The sequence below is a fragment of the Bubalus kerabau genome, chromosome 3, assembly GCF_029407905.1.
Source record: "Bubalus kerabau isolate K-KA32 ecotype Philippines breed swamp buffalo chromosome 3, PCC_UOA_SB_1v2, whole genome shotgun sequence".
NCBI lineage: Eukaryota > Metazoa > Chordata > Mammalia > Artiodactyla > Bovidae > Bubalus > Bubalus kerabau.
Window position 1 is genome coordinate 2,727,841 of NC_073626.1, and position 25,087 is coordinate 2,752,927.

The 25,087-nt window shown below is 48.2% G+C and overlaps 1 protein-coding gene across 4 annotated transcripts in view; it reads left to right on the top strand.

The window, feature by feature from the left end:
- Nucleotides 1-294: 294 nt before the first annotated feature.
- The window catches only part of CDYL (chromodomain Y like), a 100,115-nt gene continuing 75,322 nt past the window's right edge, over nucleotides 295-25,087 (top strand). Inside the window, exon 1 of one of the 4 annotated variants that reach the window (XM_055570504.1) lies at nucleotides 295-1,025. In XM_055570504.1, the coding sequence (XP_055426479.1) occupies nucleotides 873-1,025 (153 nt within the window). In that variant the 5' untranslated portion in view covers nucleotides 295-872. Of the gene's footprint in view, nucleotides 1,026-1,779; nucleotides 2,908-4,505; nucleotides 4,666-6,014; nucleotides 6,532-25,087 lie in introns of those variants that run through there. The other 3 variants (XM_055570505.1, XM_055570507.1, XM_055570503.1) reach the window with 3 other exon arrangements.

Below are 25,087 nucleotides of genomic sequence, written 5' to 3' on the forward strand. Positions count from 1 at the left end.
ATGAGGTTTGACCAATGGTGGAACCTCAGCCTAAGAGGAAATTGGTGAAACCAGATGTGAAGAAGTCTCAGAATTGCTATCGCTAGGGCAAAGAAATCAAATAGTCATAGCATTTGGCCAGGAAATGGCAACGTGGCAGCCGGATTAGGCACTTGTTCCCATACGAAGGAGAGAATAAAACCTGGAACTAAGAAGGACGTAGGCAAGAAGTTGCTGGTTGAAATGGGGAAACTGACGATTTTGCCAGGGAGGGAAACAGCAGCTGAAATCAGGAAACCAAGGTTGCTGGTTGTCTATAAAAGCAGGGGCCACTGGTATCCAATTCAAGCTTTCAGGGAAGGCTTGGTTGGCTCTAAATTCAGAAAAGGGCCTAGCACCTGAATTCATTTTATGAGTTTCCTGTATTTCTCTGTTTTGCTTTGTAAGGCCTGAAATTGTCTTACTTTCTTTTGAGTGATTGAGATAGGAATTTCCCCAACTTTTATGGATGAATACTCTATAACAAGAATGGCATTTAACTTCTCTTTGGTCTCAGTATGCACAAGCCAACGAACTTAGGTCACTTCTTGATAAAAACTACAGTTAAATTTTAGGTTTTTGTGGAGGTAGCCAAGATAAGATTTTGCTCTGGGGGGTGCATAATGAAGGGGATCATTATCGGCCTTTTTCCAAGCCACCCAACCTTAAAATGCCTCCAACTCTGAGAGCAGTGGTTGCTCGAGCTTGGCTTCTTTTGTCTTTCCTGTCCCATCCCCCATCTCCTTTTGGGAGACTTGGGATTCAAATGTAGATGAAATGCAGATTCTTGGGAGAATGGAAGAAGTGATTGGTTGGGATATCGAGTGGGGAAAGCAAAGAACTTCTAATTTAAGATGTTAGCCATTGTTCTGCCAAGATGCGGAGTGGCTTTAACTCCTGATCTGAAGAGTCTTGAGTGGTGCCGACTGTCCGTTACCCACTGTCCGTATAAATTTGGAAAAGGAGTTAGCTGGTGTCTGCTGGTATCCACCACACACTCACCTCAGGTAAGAACTGAAGCTTAGAACCGGTAGATGTGTATTTTGATCACACGTGTCCCTCTTCTTCCTTCTCGACATTCCAGTACTATTTGAGATTTGTATATTTCACTAGTACAAACTGTTGTGCCGCATGTATTTTGGGCACAATGCGGATATCTTCCTTGATGAGTTTAGGGATGTGATTGCACTTTTATTCTCAATTCACCGAGAAAGTACTTTCACAGCACCCACACACGTGGTCATGGTAACTACTGCAAAACTTCACTTTTTGATAAAAGGTGGTATAAATTTAAAGCCCTTAAATGATCTTGGACATATTTGCTTCTGTTATGGGCACCACTAAGATGTTTATATTTAAAAAGAGAGGGGAGCGAGTAGAATTTGCTTAAAAGTAAGACAGATTGAACTAACGAGGTGAAATACACAAAACAGTATTAAACAAACCAGTGGTGTTTTAGGTGGATGAGAGGAACAAAGTGGACAGCTGACCTCAGTTTCTCAGTCACTGGTTGGGCACTTCAGTACAGGTCCTCTCTGCCTTGTTCTTAAATTAAGATGGAAACCAGCTAATCATGGGAGAAGAGAGAGAGATGAGTTTAGGGGAATGGCTTGCTTACTCCTGGTGTGTTACCGAGGTGACTTCTACCTAGCGGTTACTCTTAATATTTATGCTGGTCACAGCAGCATAAATAATCCAGGTCATCAGGATTGAAGGTCTGTATACATCCGCTTTTTGGAGTTACCTTTATTTTTTTTTAATGCTGTAATCCCCCCTTCCTTTTCCCCCACAGTGAGGGAAATCTTGTGTTTTGATCGCATGTGTATCAAATGGACTAGCCCCAAATCTGAGAGTAGCAGTTGTGGATGTCTTCACAGCCTCCGGTCTTCCTCCCCTCCCCTCGGTAACAGTGGGGGCTTTATATTTATTTCGGTCTGTGACTGTAGAGAGGTTTCTAGTTAAGATGTGTGTGTTCATTTTATACTGAGGGTCCCTCTTTTTTTTTTATTCGTGTTTTATTGGGCTTGTGTGACTCTGAACCACCTCCTGCAAGTCTGGGACCACCGGCATAGCCGGGCGACCACCGCTTTGAGACTTGGAGGCTACAGGGTGCTAGTCCTTGCCTTCAAGGAGCTTACAACTACGGTTGATGAATTTGTGTGCCAGAGAGGCGATAAGCAGATGTAGCAAATAACACATTCAGTGAAAGGAAAAGAGCTGCTCGTGTTTGGAGGGGAGAGAGAATTGGCTGGGCGGTCAAGGGGAGCTAGCTCCTGAACGGGTTGAGAAGGTGGAAACTTTGCGATACTGTTGTCAAGGCGTAAGATAATGGAATCAGAGCTGTATTAGGTGTCAGGGGCTTTGCTGTGGACGCCCGGATTCCAATTCACAGAATAAAATCCCTGTTTTGTAGGTATAGTGTGGGGGCTGGAGAGTCAAACTTGAAGATGCGATCTGGGAGAAGGTCGTAGTCTAGAAACGGGGGGTGGGAGAGAAGGGCGGACAGAACAGAGTCCGCAGAGGTGAGCTCCGAGTGGCTGCGGTGACTCATTCGGTCCTGGAAGTCAGAAGGCTTTGCTTTTGGGGTGACGTCGGAGCAGGAGTTCACGGTTGAAAGGGGGGGCATTCCAGGCAGAGGGGGTGCAGGCGGCGTGGACAATGGTAATTCGACTTGAAGTGACTTAAGGGCAGGCGCTGCGCTCGTTCGTGGGCGTGGGGACGCTGGAATTCCAATTCACCGGGTGGGGGGGAGCTTCGTAGGTAGAGAACGGTGTGGCAAGAAGGACTGCGGCGTGTGTGAGAAGCCTTTTGGTCATTAAACTGCGTACGGGGCACCATCGAATGGGGTTTGAAGAAGGAAACTGGTGGGAGGAGCCTTGTTTTTCGGAGGTCGGTTTCTAGTTCACCGGAGCCCGGGGCACCAGGAACGGGGCGGCCGGGGAGGATGCACCGGGGACGGAGAGGGCTGGGTTTGATGGGGGGCCACGTAAAGCGGCCCGCCCGCAGGGCCTCGCGAGGTCCCCTTCTCCTCGCAGGGAGGCTGGCGGTCGCCGGCCGTTTGGGGCAGTCGGGCCACGCAGCCTCTTCCTCGTTTCGCAACGATGGGGAGACGTCCAGGGTCCCGGCAGGTGTGCCCAGGGGGCCGGTCCACGATGTCCCTCTCCCGCGGCGAATGCAGGGGGAGCCTGCCCATCACCGGTCACCGAGCTGTCCCCGCCGTCCCCACCCCGCCCCGCCCAGGAGAACCACGACTGACAGCCCCGTTCCCTTGGAACCCAGACTTTTCCCCGGAGCCCGGCCCCTCCTCCCAGCTCCTCTTCTGGGGAGGCGGGCGCTCGAGAGGAACAGGGAGGCCCGGCGCGGGGGAAGCTGCGGGCCGGGCGCAGGCGGCCGCGCCCTCGCGCCGCCCCGGCCCCCGCCCCCCAGCCTGCCGCCGAGCGGGCGCGCGCTCCGGCTCCGGGTCTTGGCAGCGGCCTCGGGGGAGGCGGGCACGTGGAGGGGCGGGGGCTCCACCTGGCCAAGCTGCCGGCCCTCGGCGGGCTGGCCCGGCCCGGACGGGCTCGGCGCGCCACTGCCGTCGGGGCGGCGGGCTGCGGGCGCCGGACGGCGTGGCCCCGAGCCCAACCTTGGGCCAGTCAGTGCCCACCCCCGTGCGAGCCGCCGCCTTCCGCCCCCCACGTCGAGGCGGGCGCGCGGCCCGGTCCGACCTCCGGAGGCCCCTTGGGCGAGCAGACCACGCCCCTCAGGCCACGCCCACCTACGGCCCCGCCCCCCGCGCTGCGGCCACGCCCCCACGTCGAGGCGGGCGCGCGGCCCGGCCCGACCTCCGGAGGTCCCTGGGACGAGCTGACCCCGCCCTCTCCCCGCCCCCGCGCGCCGCGGCCACGCCCCGCACGTCGAGGCGGGCGCACGGCCCGGCCCGACCTCCGGAGGGCCCTGGGGCGAGCAGGCCCCGCCTCCGTGCGCCGCGGCCACGCCCCCCACGTCGAGGCGGGCGCGCGGCCTGGCCCGACCTCGGAGGGCCCTGGGGCGAGCAGGCCCCGCCCCCGCCCGCGGCCCCGCCCCCGCCTCAGACCCCGCCCCTTCCTGCCCGCCCGCCTGGCCGCCGAGCCCCAGCGCGGCCCGCCGCTCCCCGCGCCGCCCCGCCCGCCTGCCGCCCCGCCCCGCCCCCCCCCCCGCGCGGGCGGCCGGAAAACCCGGAGCGCGGCTCGGCCGGGCCGGGCGGCCGCACTGGGCATGCTCAGTAGCCGGGGCAGGTTTTTCGGCCGCAAGTAGGAAGCTTTCTGCACTACCGCGGAGAGGGGGAGCCGCGGAGCCCGCGCGCCGCCGTGCACCGCCGCCGCGCCCGCCCCAGCCCGGCCCGGCCCCGCGGCGGCGCGATGAGCCCGAGCCCCAGCCGGCCCGCCGCGGAGTGAGCGCGGCGCGGAGGGCGCGTTGCGCAGCTGTTCCTGCGCACCGACCCGGCCGGCGGCCCGCAGCGGCGGGAGTGAGCGCCCGCCCGCCCGGCGCCGCGCGGAGCAGGAAGCGCAGGCCACGCAGGGACCCGACTGGAACAAAGTGTGGGCCGCCGGCGGCTCGGCGCCTCGCCGGCCCTGCCCCGCGCCGCGCGCCCCGCCGCCCGCCATGGCCTCCGAGGAGCTGTACGAGGTAGCTCCCCTCCCCCGGCCCCCGCCCCGGCCGCGGGTTGCTGGACGGAAGCGCGCGCGCCCGAGTTTGCGGGCCGGGGGCGTCCCGGCCGCGGGGCCGAAGCGCGGACGGGGCCAGAGAGCCGGCGGCGGGGCGCGGGGGCGCCCGGCGGAGCGCTCCAGGGTGGGGGGCTCTCGCCTGCGTGGTTGGGGGGCGGGGGGGCGCGAGGACGAGTGCGACTGTCTTCTGACTCTGTTGCCGGCCCGAGCGCTGCCCGACACCGCGCCGAGAGGGCCGAGCGTTGACCGCATGCTCTAATTAGGTTTGGTATTGTGGCCGGAGCCAGGAAATTTAAACCTAACGCGGATCCAACCGTCATTCATTTTTGCGCCGCGGTGGTGCGAGCTTCGAGAAGGGGGCCCCCGTCGGAACCGCGAGTTCTGGGCCAAGGGTTTGCCAGCGTCGACTTGGAGCGGTGCGGTTGTCGGTTTGGATCTCCAGGCGTGTCTTGTGCGCCCCGATGTAACTTCTTGACTCGTTGCAAAGTCGACTTCCTGGGGAGTGCAGACGCTTGGAGAGCACTCTGCTTTCGGGTGCGTGTTTGTACATACAGCTTCGTAAGAGACTTCACTTGTAGATACTCGGTGGGTTCACCTCCGATGCGTTCAGAGACCTGGATGTTTAGGGACGTAAGGAAGCGTCTGTAACGGGTAGAGCTCCTTTGGCCCCCCGCGATCGCTTAATAACAACCGGCTGAGCCTTCCGAGGTGTCCCCTCTTGCCGGTGCGTTACCGCCCTTGGCACAGCATGCGGCTGTGTGTTGCCTGCCATCCGTGGTGGCCTTCTAGCAACTTTTTGTGCGAAAGTTCTCTGGAGGAGGCTGCCTTCCGTAGAATCCGTGGTCTGCCCCACATTGTACGTGGTCATTGTACCTTAGCTGGCACTGAAAGTGTGCCATTCTGTTCAAGTCCTTTACACATTGGCTGTCCCCTACTGTATTCAAGATGCTGTTTTGGGTCATTTGGGTTCAGTCGTGTCCACTGTTTGCGACCCCGTGGACTGCAACCCGACCGGGCTCCTCTGTCCATGGGATTCTCCAGGCAAGAATAGTGGAGTGGGTGGCCATTTCCTCCTCCAGGGGATCTTCCCAACCCAGGAACTGAACTAAAGTCTCCTGCATTGCCAGGAGGATTCTTTACCCCAAGCCATTTGGGAAGCCCCATTTAGGGTACTAAAGGGGCGGAGGGGGGGCGGGGTGGGGAATCTCCTGTTCTCAAGCTTCCATTCTTTCTAAGAAAGAAAGTGGTGTTTGGGAAAGGCCCGGAAGTAGGCTGAGACATACAGCTGGGAGAGTACATAGCACCAGGGCAAGAGGGGTTTTGGTTTCTACTAGACTGTTGGTGAGGATTTTAGGCCTGAATGCTCACGCTGCCTTCATTTTTGAGGTCATAAATACACAATGGGGTCACTTGTGCCCTTAGTGTTTGGGTGAGGGCAGCACCCTACACGTGAGTTGTATATCACGTGTCACCAGTTCTTCTGAAGACAGCACCTTCACCACGAGTGCATTGTGAAGCAAATTTAGTTCTTTGCTTCTGTATCTTCAGGCTTTCTGCTCTGGTAGCAGCATTCATTTATAAGTCACCTTCTGGGCAGAGCTTGCGTTCATAGAGCATGTCATTGAATGCCTGCCCTGTGGACGCTCCATGGGGAGCCAGGGAAGGACGAGGGACGGGAATGGTTTGTGCCTCCCAAGAGCTTCTGTCGGGAGAACGAAGAAAGTCGCAGAGAAACAACCCACTTGCACGGTGGAGCTCATCATTCGGAGTTCTGATTTTGGGGGAAGGTGTTGCAGGGGGTCCAGTTGAGGTGACAGTCAATAACGTGGTCAGTGTCTTTCCAAGCGAGTTTTCTCACTTCTGCTTTACTTGTAGGCAGCACTGTGTCTATATTAGGATTGCAAGTTTATCTGAAAGTCCTGCGTAGCGATTGAGAGCCTGGATTTGGAGTCAGAAAACCTAGTTATTGACATCACCTTGAGCAAATTAACCTTGAAAGCGCAGTGTCCTCATCTGTAAAATTGGAACCAAAGCTTCCCTCGTAGAGCTGTGAAGTTTAAATGAAAGAAACATGTAAAGCAGACCCACGGTTCCCAGAGAGAGCGCTCAGAAGGAGATGGTTGTTCTTGTGTTGTAACTGATCTAACATGCCTCTCTGAGGTCTGGTTTGGTTTCTAAAGGTATAGCATTGTCCTGGTGTAATCAAGGCAGTATTCCTTGTGAGGCAGTTGTTTGAAGTAAACACTGCATCTGGCTGCTCGTCAGGTGGGGAGGGGACCCGTGTGGGAAGCACCAAGATATGTTAGTAACCAGTTCCCCGGGCACCAGTTGCCTGGTCTTGTCCAGTTCTGCTTAAATCGAAGTCGAAGTTTCTTGTTTGGGCTCCACCTCCACAATTCCACAGGGATATGTTGACAGAGAGGAAGTTCAGAGTCTTGCTTTTTGAAGTAACTTGGGATGGTAAGAACAGGGCGTCTCCTGTAGCCTCTTGAACTGGGGTGAGTTCCTTAACTTTTGTTTTCTCACCTGAAAAGAAATGAGACCTCTGACACTTAGCACGGTTTCTGGTCTGAAGTGATAGGTCCTTGGTCAGTGGTGAAGTGGTCAAGGTAGCCGTGCCTCATGAGTACAGAAGAGAACAGAGCCCAGCGAGGGGGAAGCAACATCAGCTTTTTCTAGCGTTGAAGAGCTCTTGTTGGTTGAGGGGCAGAATCGATTTACCCCCTGCATCTCCAGCAGGGGAGGCAGATTTTTCTACATTCACCCATCCTGCGAAGTTTATAGTGTACAGAAGAAGTCAGGCATCCTTTAGGTCAGGGACGCACACACTTTGTGTAGAGGACCAGCTAGTTGTTAATACCCGAAACCTTGCAGGCCAGGTGGTCTGTTACTACTGCTCAGCTCTGCTGCTGCCGCTCAGAAGCATCCACAGGCCATGCTCCAGTAAAACTTTTCCTGGGTGGTAAAATTCAAATTTCATATAGTTTTTACATGTCATGTAATTGTCTTCCTTTTTAAAAAAAAAGAATCACTTGGAAATGTGAAGAAAAATACAGTCAGCCTATGGATTCTACAGAACAGGCAGTGGGCTCGATCAGTCCTGTGGATCTTGGTTTGCTGACCTCAGCTTTAGACGGTCAGCTGTTCTGGAGGCAGGGTTTGCACGGGGCTGGGGAGCATGGAGGGTGGGGTGTGGAGCAGTTAAAGGGCTTCTAACCCCTATCCCAGCGCTAGGCTTTAGAGCCAGAAGTGTGGGTTCCAGTCTTCCCTTCTGGGTCAGGAAGGGAAGAGCTGTATCTTAAGTAGCTGAATCTCCTCCAAACTTCCTCATCTGTGAAATGGGAATGATGACCACTGCTTCAGAGAAGAGGGAAGCCTGAGTAACATTAGCATCTCAGAGCAATCGGTAACTTTACCCTATGAAACATCTTTATCTTCTTCCATTCTTTAAAAAAAAAAAAAAAAAAGAACCACTGCCCGCTCACACCTTGAAAGCAGACTTTGTTTCCTTTGAGATTTCAAAGTGTCAAGTGAATTGATTTTATCACCAAAGAAAAACCCTGAACTCCAGAGGATCTTAATTTATCTAGTGGTCAAATAAGCATCAGGTTGAATTCATGAGCGAAGACTCTAAAACAATGGAAATAGTATTCTTTTACCTTGATCATTCTTTTTCTCGTTGGGTGTGGGCTTTTCTCCCTCTGAAAACTAGTGTAATAGCTAATTTCAATTTCAGGAAGCCCTCAGTTATCTGGTCTTGGCCTTCTGAGAGGGTATTTATCCAACACATGGGTGTTTCAGGCAATCAAAAATGGAAGTAAGCTTTTAAGAATGGAATTATATCTGGCTTATAAAACGTGTCTTCAGGTTGATTAGTTTGGAATGATAATCAAGATTTGGGGGAGAGTTCAGTGTTTGGAGCCTTTCTCCTCCCTCTGGGATAAGATTGTGCCTCTCTCCTGTGCATTGCGAGACTTCTCCACACACGGACCAGAAGCACAGTTGTTGATCAGATTGTCCGTGTAGTTCGGATGGAAGTCACAAAGGTCAGGAGACCTTCCATGAACGTTGGTCAAGATGAACCTGCCATCTGTAGTGTGTGGTTTGTTGGCTCTTAAGATTGAGATCCCCTGAAATAAGAAAAGAGAGAACCTAGAGCCTGTTTTACACAGTGAAGTAAGTTAGAGAAAAACAGATGTCATATATTAAACAGACATATAGGAAATCTAGAGAAATGGTACCGAGGAACCTCTCTGCAGGGCCGCAGTGGAGACACAGACATAGAGAACACACTTGTGGACACAGTGGGGGAGGAGAGGGTGGGATGAACTGAGGGTGGCTTGGAAACATACACAGTAGCGTATGTAAAACAGCTAGTGTGACACGGGGAGCTTGGCCCTTGCTGTGTCAGCCTAGAGAGGGGATGGTGGGAGGGAAGTTCAAGAGGGAAGGGACACGCTGAGTCACGTTGTAGGGGAGAAGCCAACATGACATCGTAAATCAATTTTCCTCCAACTAAAAAAAATTAAAATAGAGTTATTTGCTGGAATTGTGTGGTAGCAGAGTCACGTGTGTGTGTTTTGAAAATTAACGCAGTCTGTTAAACGTGAATTGCTGAGGGCGTTTATGCATTTGCCTGGTCAGGACGATGGAGGCATCTCCTGTGCGTCTCCTTTGAATTTGCTTTCAGCTCCTGTGTACTTAAGTTTTTCTGTTCTTGCTGGGATACCTAAGATGTCTTGTGCTCTATAATGATTTTAACCACCGAACGTATTTTCATGATACGTGGGACATGCTTCATTAAGTTTTGAGTGTCTGAGCTACATAAATCCGGGTCTGAGTCGAGCTTTTGAAAGGGGTCTTTATTTGTATATTGTGTGTGTCTGTAGGCACACAGCATCGTCGTGGGTCTTATTAAAATGCAGATTCTGGGTCCCAAACCCTAAGTTTGTAATTTGCTGTGTTTGGATGGAGACTAGACCAGATTCTGGGTCCCAACCCCTAAGCTTGTAATTTGCTGTGTTTGAATGGAGACCAGAATCTCTGCTTCACACACCTTCCTTCTTAAGGGTGGATTTGGGAACCTCCGGATTGCACCAGCCTGTCTTGACGACACCGAGGGGTCGGGATGTGCGTTTGCAGAAGTAGGGCTCCAGGTGGACCGCACGAGTCCATTTTGCAGGCTCTTTGACTGTTGTTGCCCCTGGTTAACCGGGTTGTTCCAGGAAGCGGGCATTAAAAACACTCAGTTGTGAGGCTAGGGACTGCTTCTGGAACGTCTTGTTTTTCTGTCTCCGTCATTTGGTGTACTTGTGCACCAGGTTGTAAGGTTGGTGTGGGCTGTCTTTAAGAATTTTTTTCTGGCCCTTATTTCCCACAGTTCAGATTTTGCAGCAGTTGTACTGATTGTCAGATCATGTTTAAATGATAGAGTGAATTAAAGGAATGACTTACCTCCAGATTCCTCCTCCCCAGACCTGGCGCCCAGGTGTTCCTTTTACACTCAGCCCCTCATTGGCGTATGTGGTTTTAAGTCTGGGATGGGGAGAATGTCTAACTTTACTGTTTCCCACACAGACTTAAACTCTCTCCAGCTTTTTAAGCTGGTCAAGGCCTGGGAGGACCCATGTCTGGGGAAGGTCTTTTGCTTTGGTGTGAAAATTTGTTCAGGTCCTAAGTGTTTTTCTGGGGAAGAGGATCAGCAGCTTTTTTCTGATTCTCAGAGGGATCTAGGATTCCCAGAAAAGAATCAAACTTGTTCTTGAGACCTTTGAGCTAAAACGGGGGTTTCACGCCCCTTCATTGACCACTTTGACATCATTTTTGCCAAACTCTGCTCTGCTTCAGCCAGAACCTGCGGCGAAGCAATGCCCAGACCTCGTGACCGGGTGTGAGGCTGTATGCTGTTGGCAGTCTGTAAGTGGCTCTTGTTGGGATTTTACATCCATGAAGCCTGCAGTTGGTGTTTCAGCTCCACTTGTGATGATGCGAGGACGTTAGGTCCTGTGGCACTGGCCCACCCCGGAGCTCACATGCTGTTCTCTTCCAGTGTTCAGCACCCTCTGTGCACAAAACCTCATCAAGCAGAACCTTGCTGTGCCATACAGACAGCATTTGTTTAGCTTCACCTGCATCTTTGCCAGTTTCTTCGATTATCAGTCTTATCTTGGAACTTTCCCTTCTGGGTTTTTTTTTTTTTCCTGCCCCCTTTCTCAAGTATATCCTTCAGAGATTTCTCAAGTGAGGGCTTGTTGGTGGGAAAGTCTCTGGTTTTCTGATCACCTGGAAATGTCTTTATTTTGCCCTTATTTTTATTTAGAATCAAATCAGTTGCTTGAGTATTTTCCTTCAGCATCCTAAAGCTGTTATTCCCGTGACCTCTGGTTCCCCCATTATTGTTGAGGGGGTGGTTGTCAGTCTGGGGGAGGTGTGTGTTCTGCCTCTGGCGCTCTGGGATCCTCTCCTTGTCTTTGGTGCTCTCTAGTCTTGTTACTGTGTATCTCTCGTGTAACTTCCTATTTATTGACCATTTGGTGTATGTTGTGCTTTCCTTGTGGATTTGTGCCTTGCCAGTTCTGAAAGATTGTTGGCCATCTTATCATCTGATCCCACTGGGCTTCTAAACTCCCCCCCAGAATCCCAAGGGGGCACTCACTGGACCTCCCATGTCTTGCTCTCTTTTAGGCATCTCCTTGTTTCTTTTTTGTTTGCATTCTGGGTATGTCCTTGGATCTCACTGAGCTGTGTCTAATCATCCATTAACTCATCCACTGAGTCTCATTTTAACAGTTGTATTTTTTGGTTCTAAATATTCTGGTCCTCCCCCTCCCCATCCTCATCAGTCTGGCTGGCTTTCTTCCTCTTTGGTGTTTGTCTACTTTTATGACTGACTGACTTATGGTTGGGTTGGGTTGGGTTGGGTTGGAGGAAGTTCCTGGGGCTCATGGATATTTTCCTTGCTTACCGCAAGCCCAGTGAGGTGTTAAGATGTTGTATTTTATTGATGATCTAGTTATTTTGCAGTGAGAGTGCCTTTCGGAAACTTGTTTGCTTTTTTTTTTTTTTTGCCAGGATCTGAAGAAATGGTTCTGATTTGGAATTTGTGGTATCACAAGTAGGGATCAAGAGCTTGAGCCAACACTTAAGGTTTACCTAAAGATAGAATGCAAAGAAAGTGTGGATTGGATTTCAGGGGTAACTTTATGCAAATGGACGTAAGAGTTACAGCGAGTGCTTCTGAAACTGTACGGCACCATCGCTCTGCCTTCCTGCTGTACACGCGATTCTTGTCTGACTTCCCTTCGCCTAAGGTTGGCCTGTGGGCTTGGCCTGAGCCAGTGAAGCCACAGCGGTTGGCCTGCTTGATCCACCTCTGCCCCGCCCCCGTCCCTCCCCTGCCTCTGTGGTGCCAGGACACGGTGGCTTCACCAGCTGGGCAGCCCCAGTGCCCATCCTCATTCAGAAGCTTATCAGAATAGGTCACCGTTAGCAGGAAACCTCCCTCCTCTTCAGACTCTGGGTGACTCATTTCCTTTTTGTTTTGCGATACTGATGATTTGTGTTTGTTTAAGCATTACTTATAGGTAAGTAACGCATAAGTCAGTCAAGTAAGCATTACTTCCCAGGTGGCTCAGATGGTAAAGAAACCACCTGCCAACGCAGGAGATGCTGGTTCGATCCCTGGGTCAGGAAGATCCCCTGGAGAAGGAAATGGCAACCTACTCTGGTGTTCTTGCTTGGAAAATGCCACGGAGTCCGAGGAGCCTGGCAGGCTAAGTCCATGGGGTCTCAGAGAGTTGGACACGATTTAGCAACTAACAACAACAGTGCGTGACTTTTTCTCGGCATTAAATATGATGAATATTCTCTCCTGGAAAGATCGGCTGTCTGTTTTGGGGGTTATGTTAGTGCCTCATCTGAGGGTATGAACGTGGTGAGCCGTTAATAATTGCCGACTTCAGCTGAAATACAAATGTTATATAGTGACTGGAGTTGCATTATTTGAAATTATACCATATATGTGAGAATTGTGCATTTAGGTGTCTTGTTTGAAAAGCCATATGGTGTTGTGGAGGAAAGTTATTTCTAAACTTGATACAAATAATTTGAAGGAAAAGTGTGTTCCTGGAAAGAGTATTTGAAATATTGGCCACAGCGTTTATGTTTACCCGCCGGGTGAAAAGTGTGTGTATGTGTGGGGGGTCTAACCAATAGTGTTCTCTAGTTGGAGAAGTTAGCACAGTATTTTTGGGAAGTATGTTTACTTTTTGTTTTTGCCATGTGAGGCTTTCAAGAGGTTGGTAGTTTGCAGCCTTTGTTGGTTGACAGCCCGGCTTCCGCACCCCCGGTTGGTTGCAGGTCATGAATGCCTTTGGTTACAATGGTAACATTTTTCATCAGTAGATGACTGTTGGGAGTTCAGAGCAGCCCAGAGTTGCGGGCAGATTGTCTTAACATGTAACTGATCTGGAAGCCTCAGCTGCTCAGAAAATGTGAGAACCAAGGCAGAAGAAGTGCTCCTGACCATAACAGGTTGTCACACCGCAGACTGCACCGAACCCTCCAGGTCTCTCTCGGAGGCCGATCCCCTGTATTTTCGGCACCATGCGCTTGGGCTCCCTGGCTTCCTTAGTGTGTTAGGAGCAGAGAGCTGGAAGGGGAGAGGGAGCCGCTGAGGGCAGGTGAGGCGGCCTGAGGGAGTGTGCTCTCGAGACAGGCTGCAGAGGGACACTGGCGGAGGCACCTGCGGTCGCAGATCACAGGGACTCCTGAGCCCCTCCAGCTGCTGAAGAGCCTGTTTACAGAGAGAAAAGCCCTGGGTTGAAAGAGCCATCAAAAATGACTTGTAAGAAGTTGGGGGATGTAAGCGACAGAGCTCAGTTTAATTCTGTGGTCATTTCTCCAAAGTGTCGCGCTCAGGGATTCCTGACAGTGGAGGAGAGAGCGAACGTCGTCATCAGGCAGGGAGGGAAGGGGGTTGCGGGCCCCACCTGGCTTTGAATCTTCTCATCCTCTGGAAACTTCTGTGGAGCCAACAGTGTGCTGCACGGAATGATCTTTGGCTTGACAAGTGTTTTAAGAGTGATTGCCAGTTAATGCTGCTCCATAAATCTTTGGGCCGGCTTGATGCTTCAGGAAGATGAGCCGGGAGTTGGTGTCTTTGTTCAGCTCCTCACCACCCGCTTAACCCCGGGTTAAGGGCAGGGACCGGCCCTGTCCTCTTCCGTGGCGGCGCTGGGTGGCGGAAGGATTAGCTGATTTTGGTGAAATGTGAATGAAAATATTTGAACTGAGTCACCGATAAGCAATTTAAGAAATCTTGTTTCAGCCCTTGTTTGTACCCTTGACGTTGGAAAGACATTCAGTTTCTGTCTGAAGTCGTCTGGGTGTTGAATGAAGATGCAGGGACAGTTTCCTCCCCTGCTTCTCTGAGGAGGGGGTGCTGGCGCTGGGCCCGCCTGCTGCATGCCTCCTGACCCTGGGCTGGCCAGAGCCCACAGGAAACGTCCTGTCTCCCGGGCTCCGTCCTTCATTGCTCACTCCCTCCATCCTGCATCTCTTGTCCTCTCGGCTAGGTTGGTCCCTGAAGCCTGATTTCCGTCTGCAAAGAGCCCTTGGAGGCCCTTGACCCAAACAGGCTCTGGCTTGTTGCTCCGCTCGGTGCTCTGCAAGTGGGCGTCCAGCTGCCCCCTTGGCTCACCTCACTTCTCATCTGTGCAGTTCAGAGGGAACCCCCTGACCTGCCTTACGCCTCAGAGTCCCAAGGAGGCTGCCCTGGCTCTCCAGTCCCCCCACCCCCCGGACTTAGTCCTCTGACTTCCCTCTTCTCACGGGTGTACCCTTTGCACTCATAGCAACAGGTATGACTGTTGCGTGATCACTCTTAAGGGAGGAGCAGCGTGTGCGGAGGTGGGGGTGCTGCCTTGACCAGGACTTGTGGAGCCTCTCTTGGTGTATACAGGTGTATATAGGCAGTCAGCGTAGACGGCTGATCGGCAGAGACAGGGGAGAAGGCCCCCTCCAGAGTGGAAGCACCACTGGCTTCCGCTCCTCCTCGAGCTTTCTGAGACAGTAGCGTCTCCTCCAGCCGGGGGAAATGCCGGAGTCGACCAGCCCCCCTTTCTTGCTGGCCCGGCTGTGTGACCTGACAAGCCTCCCCCAAAGTCTCCTCTGTGTCCCCCCGGGGACAGAAGCCTCAGAGAGTTGCACTAAAGCACCCGCTGCCCGAGGAGAAAGGGGCTTGTGATCCTCGTGTGGGGGCAGGTGGGCTTCTGGGGTCGTGTGCACTGGGGGCTGGTGGCCCCGGGGGTGGCTGCAGGGTCTGCTCTGAACGGAAGCTCGTCTGATCTCTCTGTCTCCCCGGGTCGGGACGGGAGCCGAGGTCTTCTCCTCCCGCCTGCTGCTCTGCTGTGCTCTCCCCCTCCTGCACCATCAGGCGATGCAGCGTTGAACTGTTCACGGAAGTTTAATGAGAAAACCGAGTGAACAATAGCATCACTCTGTGTTTCCAAACCAACTTCTGAACTGAATCCAGCTTTGCTTGCGGCTTATCTGTCGTCCCTCCCCTTTCCTGGAAGGTTTTGTCCTGAGTGGGAGACGGAGTTCTCAGTCCGGTTGGACATCATTATCGGTCTAGGCTGGGTCATCGGTCAGGTTTCTGCTTGTCTGTTACGTGTAAGAGGTTAGTAATGATACAAAAACACGGGGAACCAGTGGGGAGGTTTACCTTTCTCTGTGTTCCATATACCTTAGCAGGGGTTAGCGAGGAGCTATTTGGTTAACATTCTTAAACGACATATGGGTTTGTTAAAAGTGGCATTTGAAAAATTTCTTCAAGAGAGTTTATAATGATACCCTTTAAATGTGAACCTTGCTTAAACCTTAAAAAAAATCTTTAAGTTTGGATGATCAGTTAACCATGATGTGACATTCTGTCTATGTATATGTAGGTGGTGCCCGTGATAAAGAATCCGCCTGCTCGTGCAGGAGACACAGGAGACGCAGGTTTGATCCCTGGAGGAGGGAATAGCAACCCACTCCAGTATTCTTGCCTGGAGAATCCCATGGACAGAGGAGCCTGGCAGGCTACAGTCCATGTGGTCACACGCCTGAAGCGTCTTAGCACACACGCAGATCTTTTGCAAGCTTTATAAAAGTTTCTCAGAGTCTGGGAGGCGTTACCCCGGGTGAGTTAGGGTTTATTTTAAGGTGTTAGAGATTATTCTCTAAGACACATGCTAGCTAACACCTTAACAAGAACAAAAGGAATCCAGTAATTGTTCTTGCCATGAGAACTGGAGTATTAAGGGTTTATTTCTTGAACTCTCTAGTATAAGTTAACAGACGATGGTGGTTCAAAAAAACCAAGCAGGATCCCAACCAGCATCCCCACTTGGCCTTTCTCTCCGTGGCCTCCATCCTTGGGATCACTAAGTGGACGTAGAGAAGATGTGACTGAAACAGCAACATGTTCTCACGTTGCTCCTGGGAGCGCCCGGGAGTTACTGTGCCCAGCAGCGTGGAAGTCTTTGTATGGACCTAAAACTAGTGACTAATTATAGGGTAGAGAATGAACCGGCTTTGTATGAGATTAAGGGAATTTGCCAGGAGCAAGAACTTAATGCATCAACACAGATAACAGTTTTTGGATATCACCAAGGATTGTAGGTTGAACAGGTGGCTATAGCGAAGCACAAAACACCGATGGAAAGAGAGGTCAGAGGTTCCACTCGCCCAGAATTTTGTCCAAAAGAGAATTTGAAAGTGTGCGGGAAACCACTTTTGATTTACAGCATATCACCAACTTAACTCACTAAAACTTTATAGTTTAGAATTACTCTGATTCTTTCTCAGATTCATTTTCAGTGAATTTTTGGCGCCATGGGGGATATTCAAAAGGCTGTCTGAGGGCAATCCTAAAAGAGGAGAAAGTCCCGAGAATGTTTGGTGGTGTCAGCAGCTTCTTTGAAATAAAGAGTTTGGTCTCTTAAGGTCACTTCTACTTGAATTAGCTGACGCTCGTTTGGCAGGCAGGTACTTTGAATTTGATGGTCTCATCACCGTACTCACGGTTTGTACATAAAGGCTCTGTGCGTGTCTAAGGAGAAAAGAAGGTGGAAGTCAAAGGGGGAAAAAAGCATCCCCTGCCCTAACACCCAGGTTATCCAGCATAAACCATAGAGGCCCATCGTTAGGGACAGCTCTGTGCATGAATGCAGATAGAAGGGTGCATTTACAAGTCACGTTTATTTCATAAAAGCAGAATTATATCCGTGCTGCTCAGAAGACACACAGACTTTAGCACTGAAGGAGTTGTGTATCATGGTATAAAAACCTTTTTATGTTAATCGGTCCATTTTTCTTACTTTTTTCTTGACTTGTTGAAGTTCTTTGTAATTAATCCTCTTTGTTATTCGTCTTGTAAATATGCATGCATCCTCACTCTTAAAAGATTTTAAAATCTGTAACATACGTATTTCACCCACAAAGTTAATGAAAATTTACATTTTAATGTGATCCAGTTTTTCTTCCTCATTCATTTCTCATTTAGGAAATGCTTCCTATCCCCAGATCACTGTCGTCTTCTCATCCAAAAGTTTTGCGTCTTATGGTGAGAAAGCCCGCGGTTTGTTTTCATGGTGTGTGCTGGGATCTGGTTTGTCTTTCAGCTGTGGATCGTCTGCTGCCTCCGTCTGTTGAACCGGTCACCCTCTCCCCCACCTGTCTGCCCCTCTGCCGTGTGTGAAGTTTCCGTGTGTGTGCACACACGTGCGCCAATTTTTTCTGTTTACCTGATGTTTGTCTTGTCCTGATCACACCTGACTGTTGTATTCGGTACGGCTTTATAATAAGCCTGGGAAACTTGCCCTGCCGGATACGCTGACCTTGTTCTCTTTTCTGAAAGATGGCTCAGCAGCTGCTGGTGGCGCGTTCTTCCTCTTCCCCGCCAGGCCGGGGTTGCGTACGTGGGTCCCTCGGTGGCACTGGAGGTGCACAGTCCCACCGGTGCTCAGCTTCTCGTGGTGCCAGCAGGCTAAGGGGGTGGCAGCCGGGGGCTCGGGTTGTGGGTTCATTTTATGTTGTCAGAGAAGGCCCCACCGATACGGTGACTTTTGGGGCTTGGAAAGGAAGGAATGCCCCTGGAGGCTGGTGTGTCTGGAGCTGGAGAGACAGCTGGTACCTGAGGTCGGGGTCTGGGGTCCAAGCAGGGGCCCTTTGTAGATGTGCCCAATACTCCGAGTTTGGCCTTTACTGAGGCGGGGAGCCTTGGGAGGGGTGACATACTCAAATTCACATTTTTAAAGGGTTGTATTGGATGCTGTTATAGAACCAGCTGGGGTGGGACTAGGGAGAAAGCAGAGTTGCTGGCGTTTGATACCCGGGGGGCGGGTGGAGTAGTGAGTGATTGCCCCCGGGGTCTGTGTCCAAGGTGGAGCTGAGCACGCCTGACTCAAGGATTGGGTGTGACGGAAGGAGAAGAAGCTGAAAGAACCCGGGGTTTTCGGGCTTGCGTCACTCGGAGAATGGGGTCGGCCAGTTAGTTATTCAGACAGGCGTGACTGCTCAGGGCTTGGCTTTCGTTTTATCGCTGGGGAGAGCTAAGGGGGTGAATGAGTGGGAGTTGGGTTTTGGACGCGTTAAGTTCGAGATGCCTTTTAGACATCCAGGCATGGGTGGGCGGCAGCGGCGGCGCTACAAGCCTAGCGTGTAGGGCACGTGCTTCGGCGGGAGATGCTTTTGAGAGATGTCCGCCTCTGCAGAGCTGGTGCAATTCCCGAGCTGGTGCAATTCCCCTCACTGACCTGGACTCGGAGTTCGTACGTCTTCATTGGATAAACCTGGGGCTTCTCAGGTGGCTCAGTGGTAACAGAACTCATCTGCCGGTGCAGGACACACAAGAGACTCGGGTTCGATCCCGGGGTCAGGAAGATTTCCTGGAGGAGGGCATGGCAGCCAGCTACAGTCCGCGGGGTTGCAGAGTCGGACACGACTGAGGCGAGTCAGCCCCCACGGTTTACGACCGTGGTTTTAAAAGCCGGGGAAGGAGGGTCCCCAGGCGGTGAGTGTAGGTGGAGAAGAGACATGAAAGTTGGATGTTGCCTACATTCTTATGTAGAGCTGGCGGGGCGGGGGGATGAAGATGCTGTGAAGGAGACCCAGAAGCGGTGTGGGCAGCAAAGCAGGAGAAAGACGGCGGTGCGCTGGAAGCAGATGAGGAACATTTCAGGGAGGAGGGAACGACTGTGTTGTGTGCCGCTGGGACGACCTAGGATTGACCTGTAGGTTTGGCAGCGGCTGGTGGGGGGTCCAGGGACTACACCTGGCGTGGGCTCATGAGAGCGTGGGAAAAGAGAGATGGAGGCAGTTCTCAGGACCAGTTTTTCCAAAAGGGAGCTAGGAGGGCTGGGTAGGCTCCACAGTTTGTTTGCTTTAAGATAGAGATTATAGTGTTGTATGATGCTGGGGAGGAGCTAATGGGAAGGAGAGATGAATGAATCAGGTGGGGGGGGGGGGTGTGTGTGGAAGCTGTCTCTCACCGCTCCCTACCTTTTGGTTCTTAACTAATGTTTTATTACCCACTTTTAAAAGTTCTTCACAGCCTTTCTTAGATTTATTCAAAGTTACATTTTCTAACTAGTTAATAATTTGTGCATGGGAAGGCTGTTTATGCTCCATCACTGTGTCCAGCCACCTTTTTGTGGCTATCTCATTTGAAAATGTAGTGGATGCTTTTGGATTTATATGTAGACAATCATCTTGTGGAAATAGGGATGACTGTATGTTTTTTTCTTTTCAAATTTATACCTGTTAGTTGTTAACCTTGTTACTTTGGCTGGGACCATCAGTACAGTGTTGAGTATCAGTTATAAAAACAAGCATTCTTACTTGAAATTCTGAGAGTTCTATGAAATTTTATTATTAAGGAAAAGCTGTAGATAGTTGATAAGATAGCTCTTTTAAAAAAGAATCTGGTTGAAGTTCTCTTATTTCTAGCATGTGAGGAATTCTTAATCCTGAATGGTTGATGAATCGTATGGGATGTGCTTTCTGCATTTATTAAAGATTGGCATTTCAGCCCCTTGTTCCTTTGAATATTTTAATGTATATTAATCTATTATCTGATGTTAAGCCATCCTTGCATTTCTGGGATAAACGCTAGTCACGCTGTATTATTGTATGTGTTGCAATAGTCCCTTGAAAGAAAGGTAACCAATTTATTATTTTTTTAAATTATGAAACACTTGCTGAATCCTTGGATTTTCTGTGTTTCGATTTTCTATTTCTGAAATTTTCACCTGTCTATAAAATCGTCTGAACTTCTGTTTCCTTTTAAAATGGAAGAGCTCTTTGATTATTCATTAGAGAATTACCTTGTATTGATTTATTGGTGCTTTCTATTAAGTCACTTGCAGCCTGAAGTTTTTTATATTAGAGTATTTTAGGATATTTAAAAACCTATACATACTGGATCTATGATTATATACCTTGGACATGCTTTTGTTTTTTTGTGCTTTTTTCTTACAAATATTTTATCTCATTTGATTCTTTTTTAAAAGAATCCATTTTTTGTTTTGTTGATTCTTTATATCTTCTACCTTATTGCTTGCTCTTGGTTTCCTACTACCTTCTTTTGTTCTCTGGTTCTTTTCCTTGCTTACTGAGTTGAACATATGCTATTCTTTAATGAAGGCTTTAAAATTACCTTGTGAGCTCAGCTTTGGCCACATCATACAAGTTTTATTTTTTAAACCTTAAGTCTCTTTAGATTTTTCTATTTATTTAAAGTAAATTAACTTGTTTGCTTGATTAGGATTCTTTTTTCATGTTTTAAAATCCAAAAAGTATTAAAAAAATTACAGCCCCACAAGGAGTTTGTCTATTTTTTGAGTACTTAAATGTACTTAAATTTAAATATTCTTAAAGTGAAAATATTTCTTTACTATGTACTTTCTAATTGAATTACCCTGTGGTCTTTATGAAATTTTAATTCTGGAGGTTTCCTTCTGTGATCTTATAAAAGGGATTAAGTTCAAGATTTGTTTGGTTCAGAGTTGAGTGTGTGTATTTGTAATGTGTATGTGCGTGTGTATATACACTCACACACAACACACACACACGTGCGTGTAAAAGTTTATCGAGCATTGACTGTACACCCTGCAATGTGTAGTGCTCCTTTTAATGAATTTTTTTCCATCAAATTTGTTTCCATATGTTGCTACACTAACATGTTTTGGGTAGTATTTTCTAGTCATATCTTTTTCCTTTTTAATTTAAAAAAGCCTGGTTCTATTTAGAAGTGTCTCTTGATAGCAACATATAGTAAGATTTTTAACACTTCAGTGTGATGTCTTTTATGAGCTTAGTGTTACGCTTTCTGAACCATTTGGGCTTGTTAAAATGTTTGCTCTTTTATCCTTTCTTTTCCCAGTCATTTGTTGGTTTGAGAGGTTTTCTGTATGCATTGGGTATTTCTTCATTCTTCTGGTTGGAAGATACAGATTGTTGACTGACCTTGTGGTCGCCATTAATTTTTTTAGAATCTGCTTAACTGTTAATCCGAATGATCGCATCATTCAGTGATTTCTTCTGAAATGTGACAGGGACATTGTATTCTTTACCTTTTGAGTATATCTATTCACTGCATCTTATGCTCACTGAGAATGTTTCTGTTCTTTTTAATGTACCAGAAATGGGATGTGCATGCAATATGTTTTAGTTAAGTTTATCTGTCTTCCTTGAGAGCATAAAGGACATACCTCACTATTCTTCATTGAAATCTCCAACCTCACCTCCACTTGATCAAGATTATTGTCTAATATTTGTTCTCTTTTAAAAATAAACCAATTTAAAAAAAAAAATCACAAGTTTGAATGTTTGTTTCACTTAGCTCTTCCCTTGTATGTGGACTGACTTTTGTTCCTGAATCGCACGTTACTTTCTTTCCATTTTTCTCTTTCTTGAGATATAATTTGGATACCATAGAATTCCTCCTTTTAAAGTGTAAAGATCCATGGTTTTTAGTATATTCACACAACTGTACTCATGTTCAGTCAGTTCAGTCGCATCTGACTCGCTGCGACCTCATGGACTGCAGCACACCAGGCCTCCCTGTCCATCACCAGCTCCCAGAGCTTACTCAAACTCATGTCCATCAAGTCGGAGATGCTATCCAACTATCTCATCCTCTTTAGTCCCCTTCTCCTCCCACCTTCAGTCTTTCCCAGCATCAGGGTCTTTTCCAGTGAGTCAGCTCTTCACATCAGGTGGCCAAAGTATTGGAGTTTGAACTTCAGCATCAGTCCTTCCAATGAATATTCAGGACTGATTTCCTTTAGGATGGACTGGTTGAATCTCCTTGCTGTCCAAGGGACTCTCAAGAGTCTTCTCCAACACCACAGTTCAAAAGCATCAGTTCTTTGGTGCTCAGCTTTCTCTATAGTCCAGCTCTCACATCCATACATGACCACTGGAAAAACCATAGCTTTGACTAGACGGACCTTTGTTGACAAAGTAATGTCTCTGCTTTTGAATATGCTGTCTAGGTTGGTCATAACTTTCCTTCCAAGGAGTAAGTGTCTTTTAATTTCATGGCTGTAGTCACCATCTGTAGTGATTTTGGAGCCCCCCAAAATAGTCTGTCACTGTTTCCATTGTTTTCCCATTTGCCATGAAGTGATGGGACCAGATGCTATGATATTCATTTTCTGAATGTTGTTTTAAGCCAACTTTTTCACTCTCCTCTTTCACTTTCATTTAGAGGCTCTTTAGTTCCTCTTCACTTTCTGCCTTAAGGGTGGTATCATCTGAATATCTGAGGTTATTGATTTTCTCCTGGCAATCTTGATTCCAGCTTGTGCTTCCTCCAGCCCAGTGTTTCTCATGATGTACTCTGCATATAAGTTAAATAAGCAGGGTGACAATATACAGCCTTGATGTACTCCTTTCCTGATTTGGAATCAGTCTGTTCCATGTCCAGTTCTAACTCTTCTTGACCTGCATACAGATTTCTCAAGAGGCAGGTCAGGTGGTCTGGTATTCCCATCTCTCTCAGACTTTTCCACAGTTTGTTGTGATCCACACAGTCAAAGGCTTTGGTGTAGTCAATAAAGCAGAAGTAGATGTTTTTCTGGAACTCTCTTGCTTTTTCCATGATCCAGCAGATGTTGGCAATTTGATCTCTGGTTCCTCTGCCTTTTCTAAATCCAGCTTGAACATCTGGAAGTTCACGGTTCATGTACTGTTGAAGCCTGTCTTGGAGAACTTTGAGCATTACTTTGCTAGCATGTGAGATGAATGTAATTGTGTGGTAGTCTGAACATTCTTTGGCATTGCCTTTCTTTGGGATTGAAATGAAAACTGAGGTTTTCCAGTCCTGTGGCCACTGCTGAGTTTTCCAAATTTACTAGCATATTGAGTGTAGCACTTTCACAGCATCATCTTTGAGGATTTGAAATAGCTCAACTGAAATTCCATCACCTCCACTAGCTTTGTTCATAGTGATGCTTCCTAAGGCCCACTTGACTACGCATTCCAGGATGTGTGGCTCTAGGTGAGTGATCACACCATCGTGAGTATCTGGGTCATGAAGATCTTTTTGTACAGTTCTTCTATGTATTCTTGCCACCTCTTCTTTATATCTTCTGCTTCTGTTAGGTCCCTACCATTTCTGTACTCATGTTACCATTACCTAATCTCAGAACATTTCCACACCTCAGAAAGAAGCTCCATACCCATTGGCTGTCAGTCCCCGCCCCTGGGCCCCTGGGCGACACTAGTCTAATTTCTCTGTCAGTCTGTCTGTACTGGGCGTTTCAGGTAAATGGAGTCTTGTACAATATGTGGTTTCTCTGCCTGGTTTCTTTTCTGATATGCTAATGAGTTAGCATAATGTTTTCATGTATCAGTATATTGTATCTTTTATGACTGAATAATGTGCCATTTTGTGACTAAATCACGTTTTGATTATTCATTCATCATTGATGGATATGTGAGTTATTTCTCTGTGTGTGTGTGTGTGTGTGTGTGTGTGGAGTAATCCTGCAGTGAACGTTTATGTAGAAGCTTTTATGTGAATATATACTTTCAGTTCTCTTGGATATGTATTTAGAGGTAGACTGTGTTACATCTTTTAATTATTTTAGCAAGGATTTGAGGTAGTAAATTCTTGACGTTTGTACATCTAAAGATAATCTTACTGTTGTCATTGTTAATGACTTTTTAGCTGGGAATAGATTTTATTGGTTGACAGTTAAAGTTTATTAGCTTTGCAGCTGATGAAAAATCTGCCCTTTTCTTTCTAAGTCATCTGAGTTTCTGATGGCTTAAGATTTCTTACCCATGATAGTTCTGTAGTTTTATTACTGTGAGTCTAAGAGTGGATATGATACACTTTTGATCTGAGTATGTGAACGATGTGAGGATGTTTGGTCCTTTTAATCTTTGTTACTGCCTTGAGGAATTGTGTCCGTGTGTTCATACAGTAAAATAGGTCTGTAGTTTCCTCTCCTTGTTTCATGTCAGAGTTATGTTTGTATCATAAAAAGAGTTATGAAGCATTCCCTTCTCTCACTTTCTGAAGTTGGTTTTTATTCTTTATGAATGTTGACTAGAATTTATCAGTGGAACCATCTGAAATTTTCTTTGTGTTGAATTAGATTATGAATTCACTATTTCTGGTTTTTGTGTTTGTCAAAGTTTAAATTCTTCATTTTAATTTTTCTGTTGGTTTTCTAGCTATATTTCATTGCTTTTTTTTTTTCTTGAGGGGTGTGTAGTGGTTGCTCTCTGGGGATTGCAAAATGCATTTTGGCTTTATCCCAATTTAGTTAGTATTGGTATTGAATCACCTTGGGTGAAACCCAGAATTTTTTCAATAGTATATTTCAGCTTCCTACCTCTTACCTGTCGTAGTAGCATCATACGTATTTCATCTAAATGGTTTCTCCTGTAGTGTATTTCCATTTCCTCCTCTTATCCTCAGTATTGCTTATGTTACATTTATGTACCTTGTAAACCCATTGGTAGTGCTGTAATTTTTGCTTTAAGTTGTCATCTTTTATAGAAGCTAAGAAATTATGTATTACATATATATCTAGTCATCCCTTGGTGTCCATAGGGAGTTGGTTGTAAGACACCCATGATACCAAGTCTGCATATACTCGTTTCTTACATAAAATGGTGTAGTGCTTTCATGCACTCTGTGCGCATCCTCCTGTATCCTTGAAATCATCTCTAGATCACTTATAATATCTAATAGTGTAAGTGCTATGTAAATGGTGGCCAGTGTGTTACAAATTCAAGTTTTGCTTTTGGAGACTTTATGGAAGTTTTTTTTCCCTGAATATTTTCAACCCACTCTTGGTTGAATAAGTGGATGTGGAACG